Genomic DNA, 12,689 nt, shown 5'->3' on the forward strand with positions numbered 1-12,689 from the left:
GCATTCAGGATTGATACCCCCCAGAGAGGTTTATTTCCTCATCCGTTGGTGAAAGGAAAGCTTATTTCTCCCCAGTGTGATCCCCTGCAAGTGTGGAGCCTTGCCCGGACATGTAGATGTCAGTATCCTGTCAGCACCCGCGTGTGTTGTTTTCTTTGGTGTCAGTAAACACCATCTTTCGGTGATTTCCCAGTCATGCGTAAGTGTCTGGTATTCTTTGGTGTCGGTAAACACCATCTCTCGGTGCTTTCCCAGTCATGCGTAGTGTCTGGTCTTCTTTTGATGTCGGTAAACATCATCTTTCGATGTTCGTAACGTTGTCCTCCTTCCTCAGTGAAGTGGATTCTCCTTCTCCGTTGGTGTCGATAAACGTCGAGTCTCCCTTTCATCCGTTGACGTCTGGTCGAGTTTTCTCCTTCTCCGTTGGTGTCGATAAACGTCGATTTTTTCCTAGTCGTCCGATGACGTCTAGTTGTACCCTTCCATGCGGGTTTACCTCTCCGTTGGCTTCGATAAACGTCGAGTTTTTCTCATTCGTCCGTTGACGTTTGATTGTATACCCTATTCCCAGTCATTCATTAATGTCTGGTTGATTCCCAGCCAGAATCCCCAGTAGAGTCGTCGGTAAACGTCCTATTCGGTTTCCGGTTGTTGTTCCCATCCTCAGTGAAGTGGATTCTCCTTCTCCATTGGTGTTGATAAACGTCGAGTCTCCCTTTCGTCCGTTGACGTCTGGTCGAGTTTTCTCCTTCTCCGTTGGTGTCGATAAACGTCGAGCTTCTCCCTTTCGTCCGTTGACGTCTGGTCGAGTATTCCCATTCATCTGTTGATGTCTGGCCACCTCTCCGTTGGTTACGATAAATGTCGAGTTTTTCCTGGTCGTCCCCAGCTGATTCACCTCTCCGTTGGTTACGATAAACGTCGAGTTTTTCCTGGTCGTCCCCAGCTGATTCACCTCTCCGTTGGTTTTGGTAAACGTCGAGTTTTTCCTGGTCGTCCCCAGTAGAGTTTCCTGGTCGTCCCCAGTTGAGTTACCTCTCCGTTGGTTTCGGTAAACGTTGAGTTTTCCCCACTACGTCCGTCGACGTATGATTGTATCTCTTCCAGTCATTCATTAATGTCTGATTACCTCTCCGTTGGTCTTGGTAAACGTTGAGTTTTTCCTAGTTGTCCGTTGGCATCTAGTTGTGATTTCAATCCCCATTCATCGTGTGTCGATGTCTGGATGTGGTTGTACCTTTGAAGAAAAAAAACCAAAATCCCCAGTAATAAATATCAGATCCCAGTGGACGTTTCCGTTGGTGGATCCCTGCAGTGTGCAAATTTCTACGGTTCTCGGTATTCAATCCCTGTTTACCCTGAAAGTCTGACAGTCGTCGCTCTCATCCCTTCGGGTTCCCAGTTGATTGAATAGGGGCAGCTGTAGCACCTTAAATTTGCACCTACCTTTTGTACATTCATTTTCATGATTAGGTCATTAACATAACATAGTGCACTGCATAGCATTGCATTGTCCATTGCCCAAGTGCAAGTCATCAGACAAGATTAGGTCAAGATGATTAGGAGAATCAGTCCATCAAGCAAGCATGTGCAATTTCTTTTGAGACAAAGACCTAGGGTTGATTTATCAAGTTCATATGACCTAGGGATTATTTTGAAGTGATTTGGCCAAAGATTAGATGATCAAAGCTCAACAGTCAAGCTGAAATTCATCTGAAACCCTAGAAAGTCAAATGTGGTCAACTGTGGTCAACTGTGCATGAAATCATGGATTTGAAGGTGGGAGATGGTTTGAAAAGCTTCATTCATATCCATACAAGTCTCATTTGACATTTCAAAGATCAAGATTGAAGAATTTGAGGTCAGATGAAAAGTTTCCAAAAATAGTAAGTGACCTGTAATTTCAAACTGCCAAAAATGGAAAGTTCTTCTCCTCAAATTTACATCATCATGCATGCTTCAAATGAAATTTTGTCCAACATGAAAGTTGAAGATCTTGCTCTCACCTTTCCAAAAAGTCCAAGAACACTCATTTATCATGTGTGGTTGAGAAATTATGATCAAATCATTGTCAAGAAAAGGTGAACTTCAAAGTGGCATAACTCTTGAACCATTTGGCCAATTTGAGTGATTCTTTTTTGAGCAAACTCCATTTGACATGAACTATCATAATCCATCATTAAATTTCATCAAAAATCATCACATAAAAATTCCATTTTTCAAGTGAACCAATTTGAATTTTGGTGGGAAAAAAGGTCATTTTGAAAACTACATACAATTTTCATGCCAAACCAATTGCAATTGCTTCTGAACAAAATTTGTGACTTGCCTCAAATGAATTTTTACTGTTCCATTGGTTCTATTTGAAAAAGGGCATTTTGGCATTTTTGCATAACATGAGCATTTCACTAACCCATTTCCATTTTGCTAATCATGTTTAATAAGTGGATTAACAGGTGGTATAAAGCACTAATTGTAACAGAATTCTGAAATGAGAAATCACAATTTCAGATCCAAAAAGAAAATTCTCAAAATTCTCTCAAATCCTCTCAAAAAAATTCAACTCTTTCCATTGAATTTCTTGATTTCTTTGCTTGTTCCTTGCTCTAACCTTCATCTGCAGGCATTGTGGAATTGAATTGAAGCAAAACATTGGAGAATTCATGCTGAATTGGAACTGTTGAAGAGTGAAGATTCACATGGCAGTTGCAAATTCCCTCGAATCTGAGCATTGTTGAGCTAAAGATTTGATTTCATTCATCTTCTACATCATCATTAAGCATCTGTTTCAAGCTCACACTTCCAAAAAACTCCAAATCAAGATCTGCACTTCACACAAGGTACCTTAGTTGCTATAGTTCCCTTGTGAACTTGTTCTTGCTTTGCTTGATAGCTTGAGCATTGAGGTATAATGATCTCTTCTCCATGTAGTCTGGAAGACCTGGCCTGTTACTTGGCCAGGCACCTGTCTGAAGTCCTCCTTAAGGGGCAATGCTTGTGCTTGTTTATTTTTGTCCCCAAGCAGGAAAAGACCTTTTGATAAGGCAATTGGCAGATACAAGGGATGTGCAATCCATCCCCTGCTATTCTTGTTGAGTCATCCCTCTGCTCACACAACCGGTGTTGATGCATTGTGGATAGTAACCCAAGATCTTTGTACCGTTGTACAGTTGAGTCAGTGTCATAAGTGTAGAAGGATTCCCACTTTCTGAACCCACACTTCATTGTCTGAAGCTCTCCCTGGCCAGGGATAAGAGCTGTGAAGTCTCATCTTCACTCACCTTTCCTCTGCTTCACCCTGACTCTCAATGTCAGTGGTTAAGAGCAAATCACACCTCTGTACAGTTGGCTTGCTTTGCAGCCTAACCTTTGTTTGAGCCCCACTTTGTGTGTATATAGTGTGTGCTGTTTGTGATTGTTTGCTGTTTACCTGTGCTAAATAGGATAGCTTGCTCCCTGTGCAAGTTAGCTAGAAACCTTGACTTAGGGATGATTTTGCATGATAACATCTAGGCTCGAGTCGTAGTCTCCCTAGTTGTGTCTCCCTTTGTTATCTGGTTAGGCTAGTCCTTTTTCCCCGCGTAGGGGAACTACGTCGCCCTGATCCTCATACCAGATGAGGTACGTAGGCAGGAGATTGAGCTGATCTCTCCGGGCAACCTTTTTGTTTTCAACCCCCGTTGTGTGTGTTTGTTGTGTGCTTGGAAGCTGATATAAGTCCAGCGATTGGCATTCGGGTTCCAATGTGGGTTTGTTTGGTTCGGGCGCTGATATAAGTCCAGCAATTGGCATTCGGGTCCCATGTTTGCCATTTTTGTGTGGAGTCTGACGTAAGTCCAGCGATTGGCAGTCGGTTTCCTGTGTGCGTTTTGTTTTGTCTGGCGTGCGTGAGCCGAGCTACGAATGCTCTGATTCTTCTTCGTCCAAGAAGATACGTATGCATAGGATGCGACATCCTAGCGAGCATGTGTTTTCCCTAGTCCAAACTACGTCGAATCTGATGTCTATGCCTGATAGACTACGTAGGCCCAGGATGCGATATCCTGCCGAGTTAGTTTCTTTTGTTTTCTGTGTCTCTTTCAGCCAGTGTGTGTGTGTGAGCAGTGTTTTAGCAACCATATTCCTTCCTTTTGTGCGTGGATCCCGTCGAGTACGACGGATGCGTAGGGGTGCTAATACCTTCCCTTCGCATAACTGACTCCCGATCCCATTCTCTTTGGTTGCGAGACCATGTCTTTTCCAGGTTTATTCGAGCGTTTCCTTTCCCTCTTTTGGGATAAATAACGCACGGTGGCGGCTCTGTTGTTTCGTTTTCCCGCCGGTTTTTCGCGTAATGCGACAATGGGCACCCAATAATTCATTGCAGATATTGTTGACTTGGTTAACTCGATCATTCACTGCCTTTCCATCTATACGGAGACCCAACAACATGTACACGTCCTCAAGTGTGACAATACACTCACCAATCGGAAGGTGAAATGTGTGGGTCTCGGGTCTCCACCTCTCCAACAAAGTTAGAATGAACTTGTAGTCCACCGAGTACGAAAAAATGTTGAGTAGATTTCCAAATCCACATCCTCTAATATATGGTTCTATTAAAGGATCGTGGGGTACATATTCATGTACACGACATCTAAACCGCTTCGGATCCTAATAATAAAAAAGTAAGAAAATGCAATTAGAAGAAGAAATACATAATCAACAAGCACAACTCTATAAGAAGTAAGAAAAACATAGATAACAAAGGTATAAGACTAAAAATAGAAAAAGTAAAAAGAGAGAGATGACATACAAATGCCGATATATTCTCGAGTGTGCCTCTATGTTCATCGCCCATAGTCAACAAAGACATGATTTGATTTTGCAAAGCTTGAGTGTGGTAGAGGAAACCAGTGTGGTAGAAGAATATAATTGAGTATTGATGAAGATGATTTGATATTGTTGATATGAGAGGCTATTTATAGATGAATGAGTGAGTAGGTTTGCAACCTAAGATGAATGTGATTGGTTGCATGGAATGGCAAGAGAAGACAAGGGAATGACAAACTTCAGAAAGCATGTGAGAGATAGCATGTGAGGAATCTCTTCTAGGCGCATGTGAAGAATCAACATGTAAGGGAAGATGCGCCATTCCTCTTGGCGCCTACATGTGATTCTTCACATGCAAGGAAGAGGCTCCCTTCCTCTTAGCGCCTTAGTGTAGGGCAATGGGAAGGGGCGCCCTTCCTAGTGGCGTATAAGACCAATTTTTGTGAAGAGGCACCCATCCTTTTGGCGCCTAGGGAATGGGCGCCTAGGTGGGAATCTCAGGGCTCAGGCGCATGTGTGTTCTTGTCACTCTTTTCTCTGCATGGTTGATTCTTTCTACTACATGCATGGTCAAGTTTGTACAAACAATGACCAAGTTATCAATGCAACGACCAAGTTAGCAATGAAACATTATTTATGTTGTGTGGATGAACAACTTAGCAATGCATTCGATTCCCTTAAAGATATCTACATATTTAATATTTCAACAAAATGTCTTCCACACAACATTACATGATCAGTGCCCATGTCAAAGGTAAAAATATTTGATCATCAGTTGTTCGGTTTTTGTTTTCGAAACACAGAGGTAACTCGGTTTACAATAAATCGACGATCAAATTTTTCACATCTGAAACAAAGAATAGAAAAGAAATTGCAATGCAGTAATGTGGGCCAAATCATCTATAAAAATCCGGTTTGGTTTGTAGAAAACCAGGTTAAATTTTATCAGAAGAAGATTCGAGATGATGATGATATTCAGCATATGTTTGTCAGTCACGAACAATCTGGTTACAACGATATAGAGTTGTATATATTACCACATCAACAACAGGTGTCTCTGTACATTGATCAGTCACAAGTGTTTTGTGAAACTGATGACGAACAAGCTGAGGTGAATGTTCTAGATGACAAAGAAGAAGAATCTGAGATCATGGTTGATTCGATGGTGAACGCTGAAGAGGAAGAGGAGCCAATACCAACAAGTTATGTATACTGCCCACCCCAACAGATGACAAGGTTAAATTTGGGTTCAGATGAACCTTTAGCAGATGTATGGTACAATCCTTACGTGCAGATGCAAGGATCTTTGAAACAAGGAGACACATTTCGCACAAAAGAGGAATGTGTAAGAGCCATTAAGAAATTCCACATGCAACTATCAGCTGATTTCAGAGTTGACAGAACTGACGCATCGAGGTATAAAGTTTATTGTCCGAATGAGCACTGCCTTTTTATGTTGTCAGCTTCGTACCGGAAGAGGAGCGAGTCTTGGGAGATTGGATCAATGGGTCCAGATCACACATGCATGCTGACAAACCCAATCCAGGATCATCGTAAATTAAGCTCTCAGCTAATATGTGATGAAATATTATCTGTTATTAGCGACAATCCATAATTAAAGGTGAGTACAATAGACTCGCATATTAGGGCAGAGTACGAGTACACTCCATCATATAGGAAGGCATGGATAGCTAGGACAAAATCTATTGAAAAAGTGTTTGGCAATTGGGAGGAGTCTTACAAACAACTTCCAAAATACTTGTTGGCTCTAAAACAATATGCTCCCGGGACAATTGTCAAGCTGGAAACAAATTGTCCGCCTATACACCAGATGGTACGTGTGCTGTTGGAAATAAAATATTTCACCGTCTATTCTTGGTGTATCAACCAGGTATCATAGGTTTTTCTTTCTGTAAACCAATTATACAAACTGATGGTACATGGTTGTATGGAAAATACAAAGGAACGTTACTGATGGTAGTGGCACAAGATGGGAACATCAATATTTTTTCAATCGTCTTTGCCCTAGTTGAAGGGGAGACTGCTGAGGGATGAAGTTTTTTCCTAAGAAATCTCTGATTGCACGTTGCACCTCAGCCTAACTTATGTTTGATCTCCGACAGACACCCTTCAATCATCAGTGCATATAATAACATTGACAACGGCTGGCAAAATCCTCCTTCGACGCATGTGTTATGTAATAGACATATTGCTCAGAATTTCATGCCGGAAATCAAAGATAAGACGTTGCGGAAGAAGGTTGTCAATGCAGGTTACGCATTATCAGAACCTTCTTTCAAACACTACGGTGGATCCATGGTATTCCTTTGGAGAAGTGGACTAGGGCATATGACAACGGTCAACGTTGGGGCCACATGACAATAAATCTTGTGGAATCAATGAACTCTGTCTTCAAAGGCATCCGTAACCTACCAATAATCGCTTTGGTGCATGCTACATATTTCAGGCTAAGGGCGTTGTTTGAAACCAGACGCTTAAAATGGAGTTCAGTGTTGCAATGTGGACAGTTGTTCAGTGATGCTTCGATGAAATTCATCAGACATGAAGCTGCCAAAGCAAACACACATGTGGTTACGGTCTTTGACCGAAGTAAAGGTTGGTTTAGTGTTGTCGAGTCCATGGATCACAATGAGGGCATGCCGATGGGACAGTACAGAGTCGAACTAGATAGAGGTTAGTGCGACTGAAGAAAGTTCCAAGCCTTTCGTATCCCCGCTCCCATGTCCTTGCGGCATGCTCAAAGGTTCGAAGGGATCCATCATACTTGTTATCTGAAGTTTACAAAATCGTCAGTCTTTCAAATGTTTATAAAATTAGTTTTTTTGTAGTGGCAAAAGAGGATTATTGGCCAGAATATCAAGGGGACATCGTCTGGCACAACGAAGTTATGCGAAGGAAGAAAAAGGGTCGCCCAAACAACATTCGAATTTGAACCGAAATGGATACGGCAAACAAAATGGTTAGACTATGTAGTTCATGCCGTCAACTAGGTCACAATCGTAATAACTGTCCTAGTGTTAGAATGAGCACAACCAGATAAATTTACATGTACCTCTATTGCAATATATGAAAAATTAAATTTATTTCATATTAGACGTCTGTCACGAAAGTACCATTGCATAAACAGTAACACATATAATTATAACAAATACAAGAACTATGCAATTACAACCAGCAAAACAATTTTGAACATGTAATGCATTATCCTACGAGCGTCTTGGTCTGTCTTAATATCCACCAATTCGCGTAATTCTCCGTGTTGGTTGAACGTGGACACAAGCCATTGTATTCTTCTAATCCGTTCACCCTCTCCAATTTCTCCCTCTAACCAACTGTACAACGTCCGATTAAGACGTTCAAACATATTTGTGTTCCAAAGTCGAATCTGTATCGGAGCCGCAACGGCAGAAAATATTACATCAGCACTTTGTTTTTGAATGTATGCAGACATTGTTGAAACAGGGAAAATTGAAATTGATGGTGGTTGAATTGTATTAGGAGATGAGTTTGAGTGAAAAATATTGCATCCAATGCGTGGTATTTATAGAGACGGACAAAACATGTGGGCGCTTGAGGGATTGACGCCCACATGACCATCACATGTAGCCAGATGAATTAGCGCCCACACAACCAAATGCACCTAGGCGCCACTAGCATTGACGCCTCCTCATGAGGCCCAATGCAGGCGCCACTAGTATTGGCGCCTCCTCATGAGGAGCGCAATGCATGCGCCAATGCTAGTGGCGCCTCCTCGTGAGGAGCGAAATGCATGCGCCAATGCTATTGACGCCTCCTCTTTATGCATTGGGGGTGCCCCAGTTCATCTGACGCATCCTCTACCAAACCTGGTTATTTTTGATAATTTTTTTAAATAATTAGTTATTTTGAAAAAAAAGTAAAAATAATTATTATTTTGAAAAAAAATTCCAAACTTTTACCTACTTCCTCTTTAAGAACACCCATGTTAATCCTATTTGAATCTGCTCAAACTTCAACAAAATTCAAGAAACCGATATCCTGAATTTCACAAAAATCCCAATATCTTTATATCTGAGTACAATTATCGTACTATGTAATCAAGCTTCATGTTAATCCTATTCATAGAGGATATGAACTCTACTATTTTCATTAACTTGTGCCATAAGACAATGATTCAATTAGTAAAAAATATAAGCATACAAAAGTATATAGACAATCATGAATATGGTATCTATCGGTTATATATAACTGTCAATATTCTACATATCAAATATCATAACATAACCACCATAACTGTAATTAAAAACCTTACTTATATGATAACAAGATGTGCATAAAGTAAACCAGGGTGTTACAATTTGATTACATTACATGTTTTAACTGAACCAAAATAAAAAACATAACGAACAGGCTTTTCCTTTCTGTTTTACAAGTAAACCGAATGCTAAATTAAGCCGATAAATAAGAGACTCGTCTGTCATCATTCATTAACTATGAAAATATGGAATACACAAAAATGCTCATCACCAATTCACCACCACTATCACTAATTACTACCACAATAACTAATAACTAACATGTGCTTGTGATCAAAACCATAAACACATCCAACCAAGCCAACAACATATAAACAATTTCATCAATTACACCATATCTTGATAAAAACAAAAAATTGCCATTTAGATCTATGAAACACTGGCACATATATAGACACGACACACAGGACTAGTTGAATAATGCGGTAATGCGGAATACCAAACACACACCTTCAATCTGAAGTGCCAATGCTACATAGTCATGATCAATCATCATCATCATGATCACTCTCATCACTGAAATACCCAGCTTTCTTCCCTTTCTTCTTCGTCTTGTTGTTGTCCAAACCCTCATCATCATTTCTGTTTCTCCCCAACAACCTTTCACCCGCTTCATCATCCACAACAGAAGCCCAATTATCGTCAAACTGCTCCGCAGCAATCTGACCACCCTCCTCCTCCTCCTCATCACCTTCCTCCTCCCTATCCTTATCTCTCAGCCCACTAAATCCCCGTCGCGGCTTCTTAGGCTGAGGCCGCGGCCTCGGCCCCAACTGATTCTTAGGACACTCATACGACAAATGACCATGCCCCCCACACTCATAACACAAAGCAGTCTCAGTATTGTACACGCGCTTCCGAATAAACTGCGGAACACGTCCATTATCAGCAGCAATAGAAGCAGTTAGAGTCCTTCCATTGAGAATCTTCTTATTCATCTCCGCCAAGGCGCGTTGGGCGTCATTACGAGAAACGAATTGGACAAACGCGACACCGCGGCTTAGCCGCGTGTGACGGTCTTTGAGAACGGTTACACGCGCGATGCGGCCGAAAGTAGAGAAGAGCGTATGGAGATCGGAGTTTATTAGGGGGTAATCTAGATTAGAAACGTATAGCGTCGATTTTGATGGTGCTAAGGGTTCACCTGTTCCTCCTATTGATGATCCTTTGTTGTTCGGTTTTGATTGGGGTTGATTACTGGATGTGGTGCCGGTGGTGGTGTTGGGGGTTGAGGACGAAGCGCAGTAGCAGTAGTAGAAAACGTCGTCGTCTTCATCGCTGTCGCTGTGTTTTCATTTGTGTTTCTTCTTGCTTGACATTTTTTTCGGTTCAGGTTTTTTGTTTCCGGCAACGGCGTTCGGTTTCCGGCGACGGAATTAGTTCTCCGATGCTTCTTTAATCTATAGAGGAAATCTGAGAGTGGAGAGATTCTATAATGCATTTGAGAAACCCTAGAGAAGTGAAGCGAAACTCCAAGCGGATCTGGACATGGATCCGGATATTTTGGATTGGTTTTATATATGGTTTTATCCATTCTTATTTTTTTATAAGCAGTACTATCCATATGTAAATGGACAACTTGCTCACCGCCAGAGTACTTGTAAAGATAGCATAAAACTAAAAATTATTATGTTTTAATATTTTTTTATTTAATTGGTCAGCCACCCATCTGCATATATAAATTTTAATAATTTTTTGTTAGTATGATGCTAGATTTTTTAAGACAAAAATTTCTAGTTCGTTAGATATACAATTTTATTATATTATTTTAGATTATATTTTAATATCTTAAGATAAATAAAGTTATTGAAATTTAGCAAAAATAGAATAGAGTGAAATAGAAATTTTATTACTTTATTATTTGAATAATTAGCGATAAAAACAAAGTAAGTTTTTGATTCTGCTCATATAAAAGAGAAACAATACTGATGGAAAGTGATGAAAATTTTCATTCTGCTCATATTAAAGGGAACAATACTCGTAGAAAGTGATCAATACTAGTAGAAAGTGATGTAATTTTTTATTCCTCATATCTAAGGGAAACAATGCTAATGAAAAGTGATGAAATGAAATAAAATAGAATAATAAAATTTTATTATACTGGATCTGATTTTAATTAACTCAAACAATGTAATCTTATTCTATTTCATCTCATATCACTTCATATCATCTCATTGCATCAATTTAAGCAAAACCTTAGTCTAATAACTTCAGTTTCACAACATTTAAAAACTCTTATGTAGAATTTGTCCAGAATTGAAGAGGACTCATCTCTTACTAGAAACTCAACAATTAATTTGTTTTCAAAAGTAATGCTTTATTTATACGCTTAGATTATGTTTGGACATCTTAAAATGAAGATATAAGAATAAAAATGAACATAGTGAATCAACAAAATTAGAAGTACATACGATTAAAATGCATCAAAATCGATGACATCTTTTTAAATTTATTGAACTTTTCGCATTAGACTTTTTTCTATTGTATTATTTTTCAACATCATTTAATTTCTAGAACTCATGCATCCTATCCAAAAAAGCAAAGTTCTCACTCAGATGTTTCTTCCTTAAGACGTTCTCTCCATTCTACGAATGTTGGTGGTAGAGGACACCCTCGTTTCAAATAAGCTTGTATAAAATGCATCTTAGTAGCAATCTGTCTAATCAAGACAACCCGTCCATTTAAATTATTTGGAGGGCAACTTAGCAGAGGGAAAACGATTTACGAAAAACTATGTCTTGTAAACTAAACTAAAACTCAGTCATATACATTTGATATAAGATGACTCATTTCAGAAAAATTCATCCACTTTATTGTCGTTGTGGGGACACCAATTTTACTAAGAATCAAAGGATTTTGAATAGCTTGTATTTGTGCATTAGTCATATAGAGTCGCATGTAATTGTCGCACCTCAAAAAAAGATGATAATGCGATCCCTCGCGATAGGACGCGGAAAAAAAATGTTGTTCGAAACAGAGTCGCCACCGAACTTTATTTATTCCAATGAAGGAATAGGAAAATATCGAGAAAACCTTTAGAAATAAGAATAATGGTCGTCGCAACCATATTCGGGTTCGGGAGTCGATTACGCAAGGGGAAGGTATTAGCACCCCTCACGTCCGTTGTACTCAACGGGAACCTTTTAGTCTGATTTTGCTATTTGACTGTTAATTGACTATTTATCTGCTTGCTTCGAGTAATTAGAATTGACGATAGATGTTGATGAAGACCTCAGGATGGGGGAAATGGGAGGTTTTTTATTAGTGTGCTCGCGAAGATACAGCAATCTCCTGCCTACGTATCCTTATGGTGCAATAAGGAAATCAGAGCATTCGTAGTTCGGGCTACTACGAATATTGGTTGTGTTTTGTTTTGATGAACGACTGTGTAGGTCGGCGTTCTAACGGCTAAACACTGGCTTGTCTACTCTCGGTGGAGGCTCTAGCACTGGTTTGTTGTGCGCATTAGAAAGGATTGACAGTGTTCTTTTTGAAAGGGTTTTGGTCACGCGGGGGTGACGAGTTGAATTGACGTGTTTGGATTTGATTGGTTTCGATCGCTCG

The 12,689-nt window shown here is 40.0% G+C and overlaps 1 protein-coding gene across 1 annotated transcript; it reads right to left on the reverse strand.

Moving 5' to 3' along the window:
• Window positions 1-9,610: 9,610 nt before the first annotated feature.
• LOC127137469 (U11/U12 small nuclear ribonucleoprotein 31 kDa protein) lies at window positions 9,611-10,063 on the reverse strand. Its single transcript, XM_051063926.1, has one exon. It carries the CDS (start codon window positions 10,061-10,063, stop codon window positions 9,611-9,613), a length of 453 nt encoding a protein of 150 aa, XP_050919883.1.
• Window positions 10,064-12,689: the final 2,626 nt, after the last annotated feature.

The sequence above is a fragment of the Lathyrus oleraceus genome, chromosome 4, assembly GCF_024323335.1.
Source record: "Lathyrus oleraceus cultivar Zhongwan6 chromosome 4, CAAS_Psat_ZW6_1.0, whole genome shotgun sequence".
Lineage (NCBI taxonomy): Eukaryota > Viridiplantae > Streptophyta > Magnoliopsida > Fabales > Fabaceae > Lathyrus > Lathyrus oleraceus.

Coding starts and splice junctions, on each gene's coding strand:
- LOC127137469 (XM_051063926.1), bottom strand. CDS start 10,063: ATGAATAAGAAGATTCTCAATGGAAGGACTCTAACTGCTTCTATTGCT.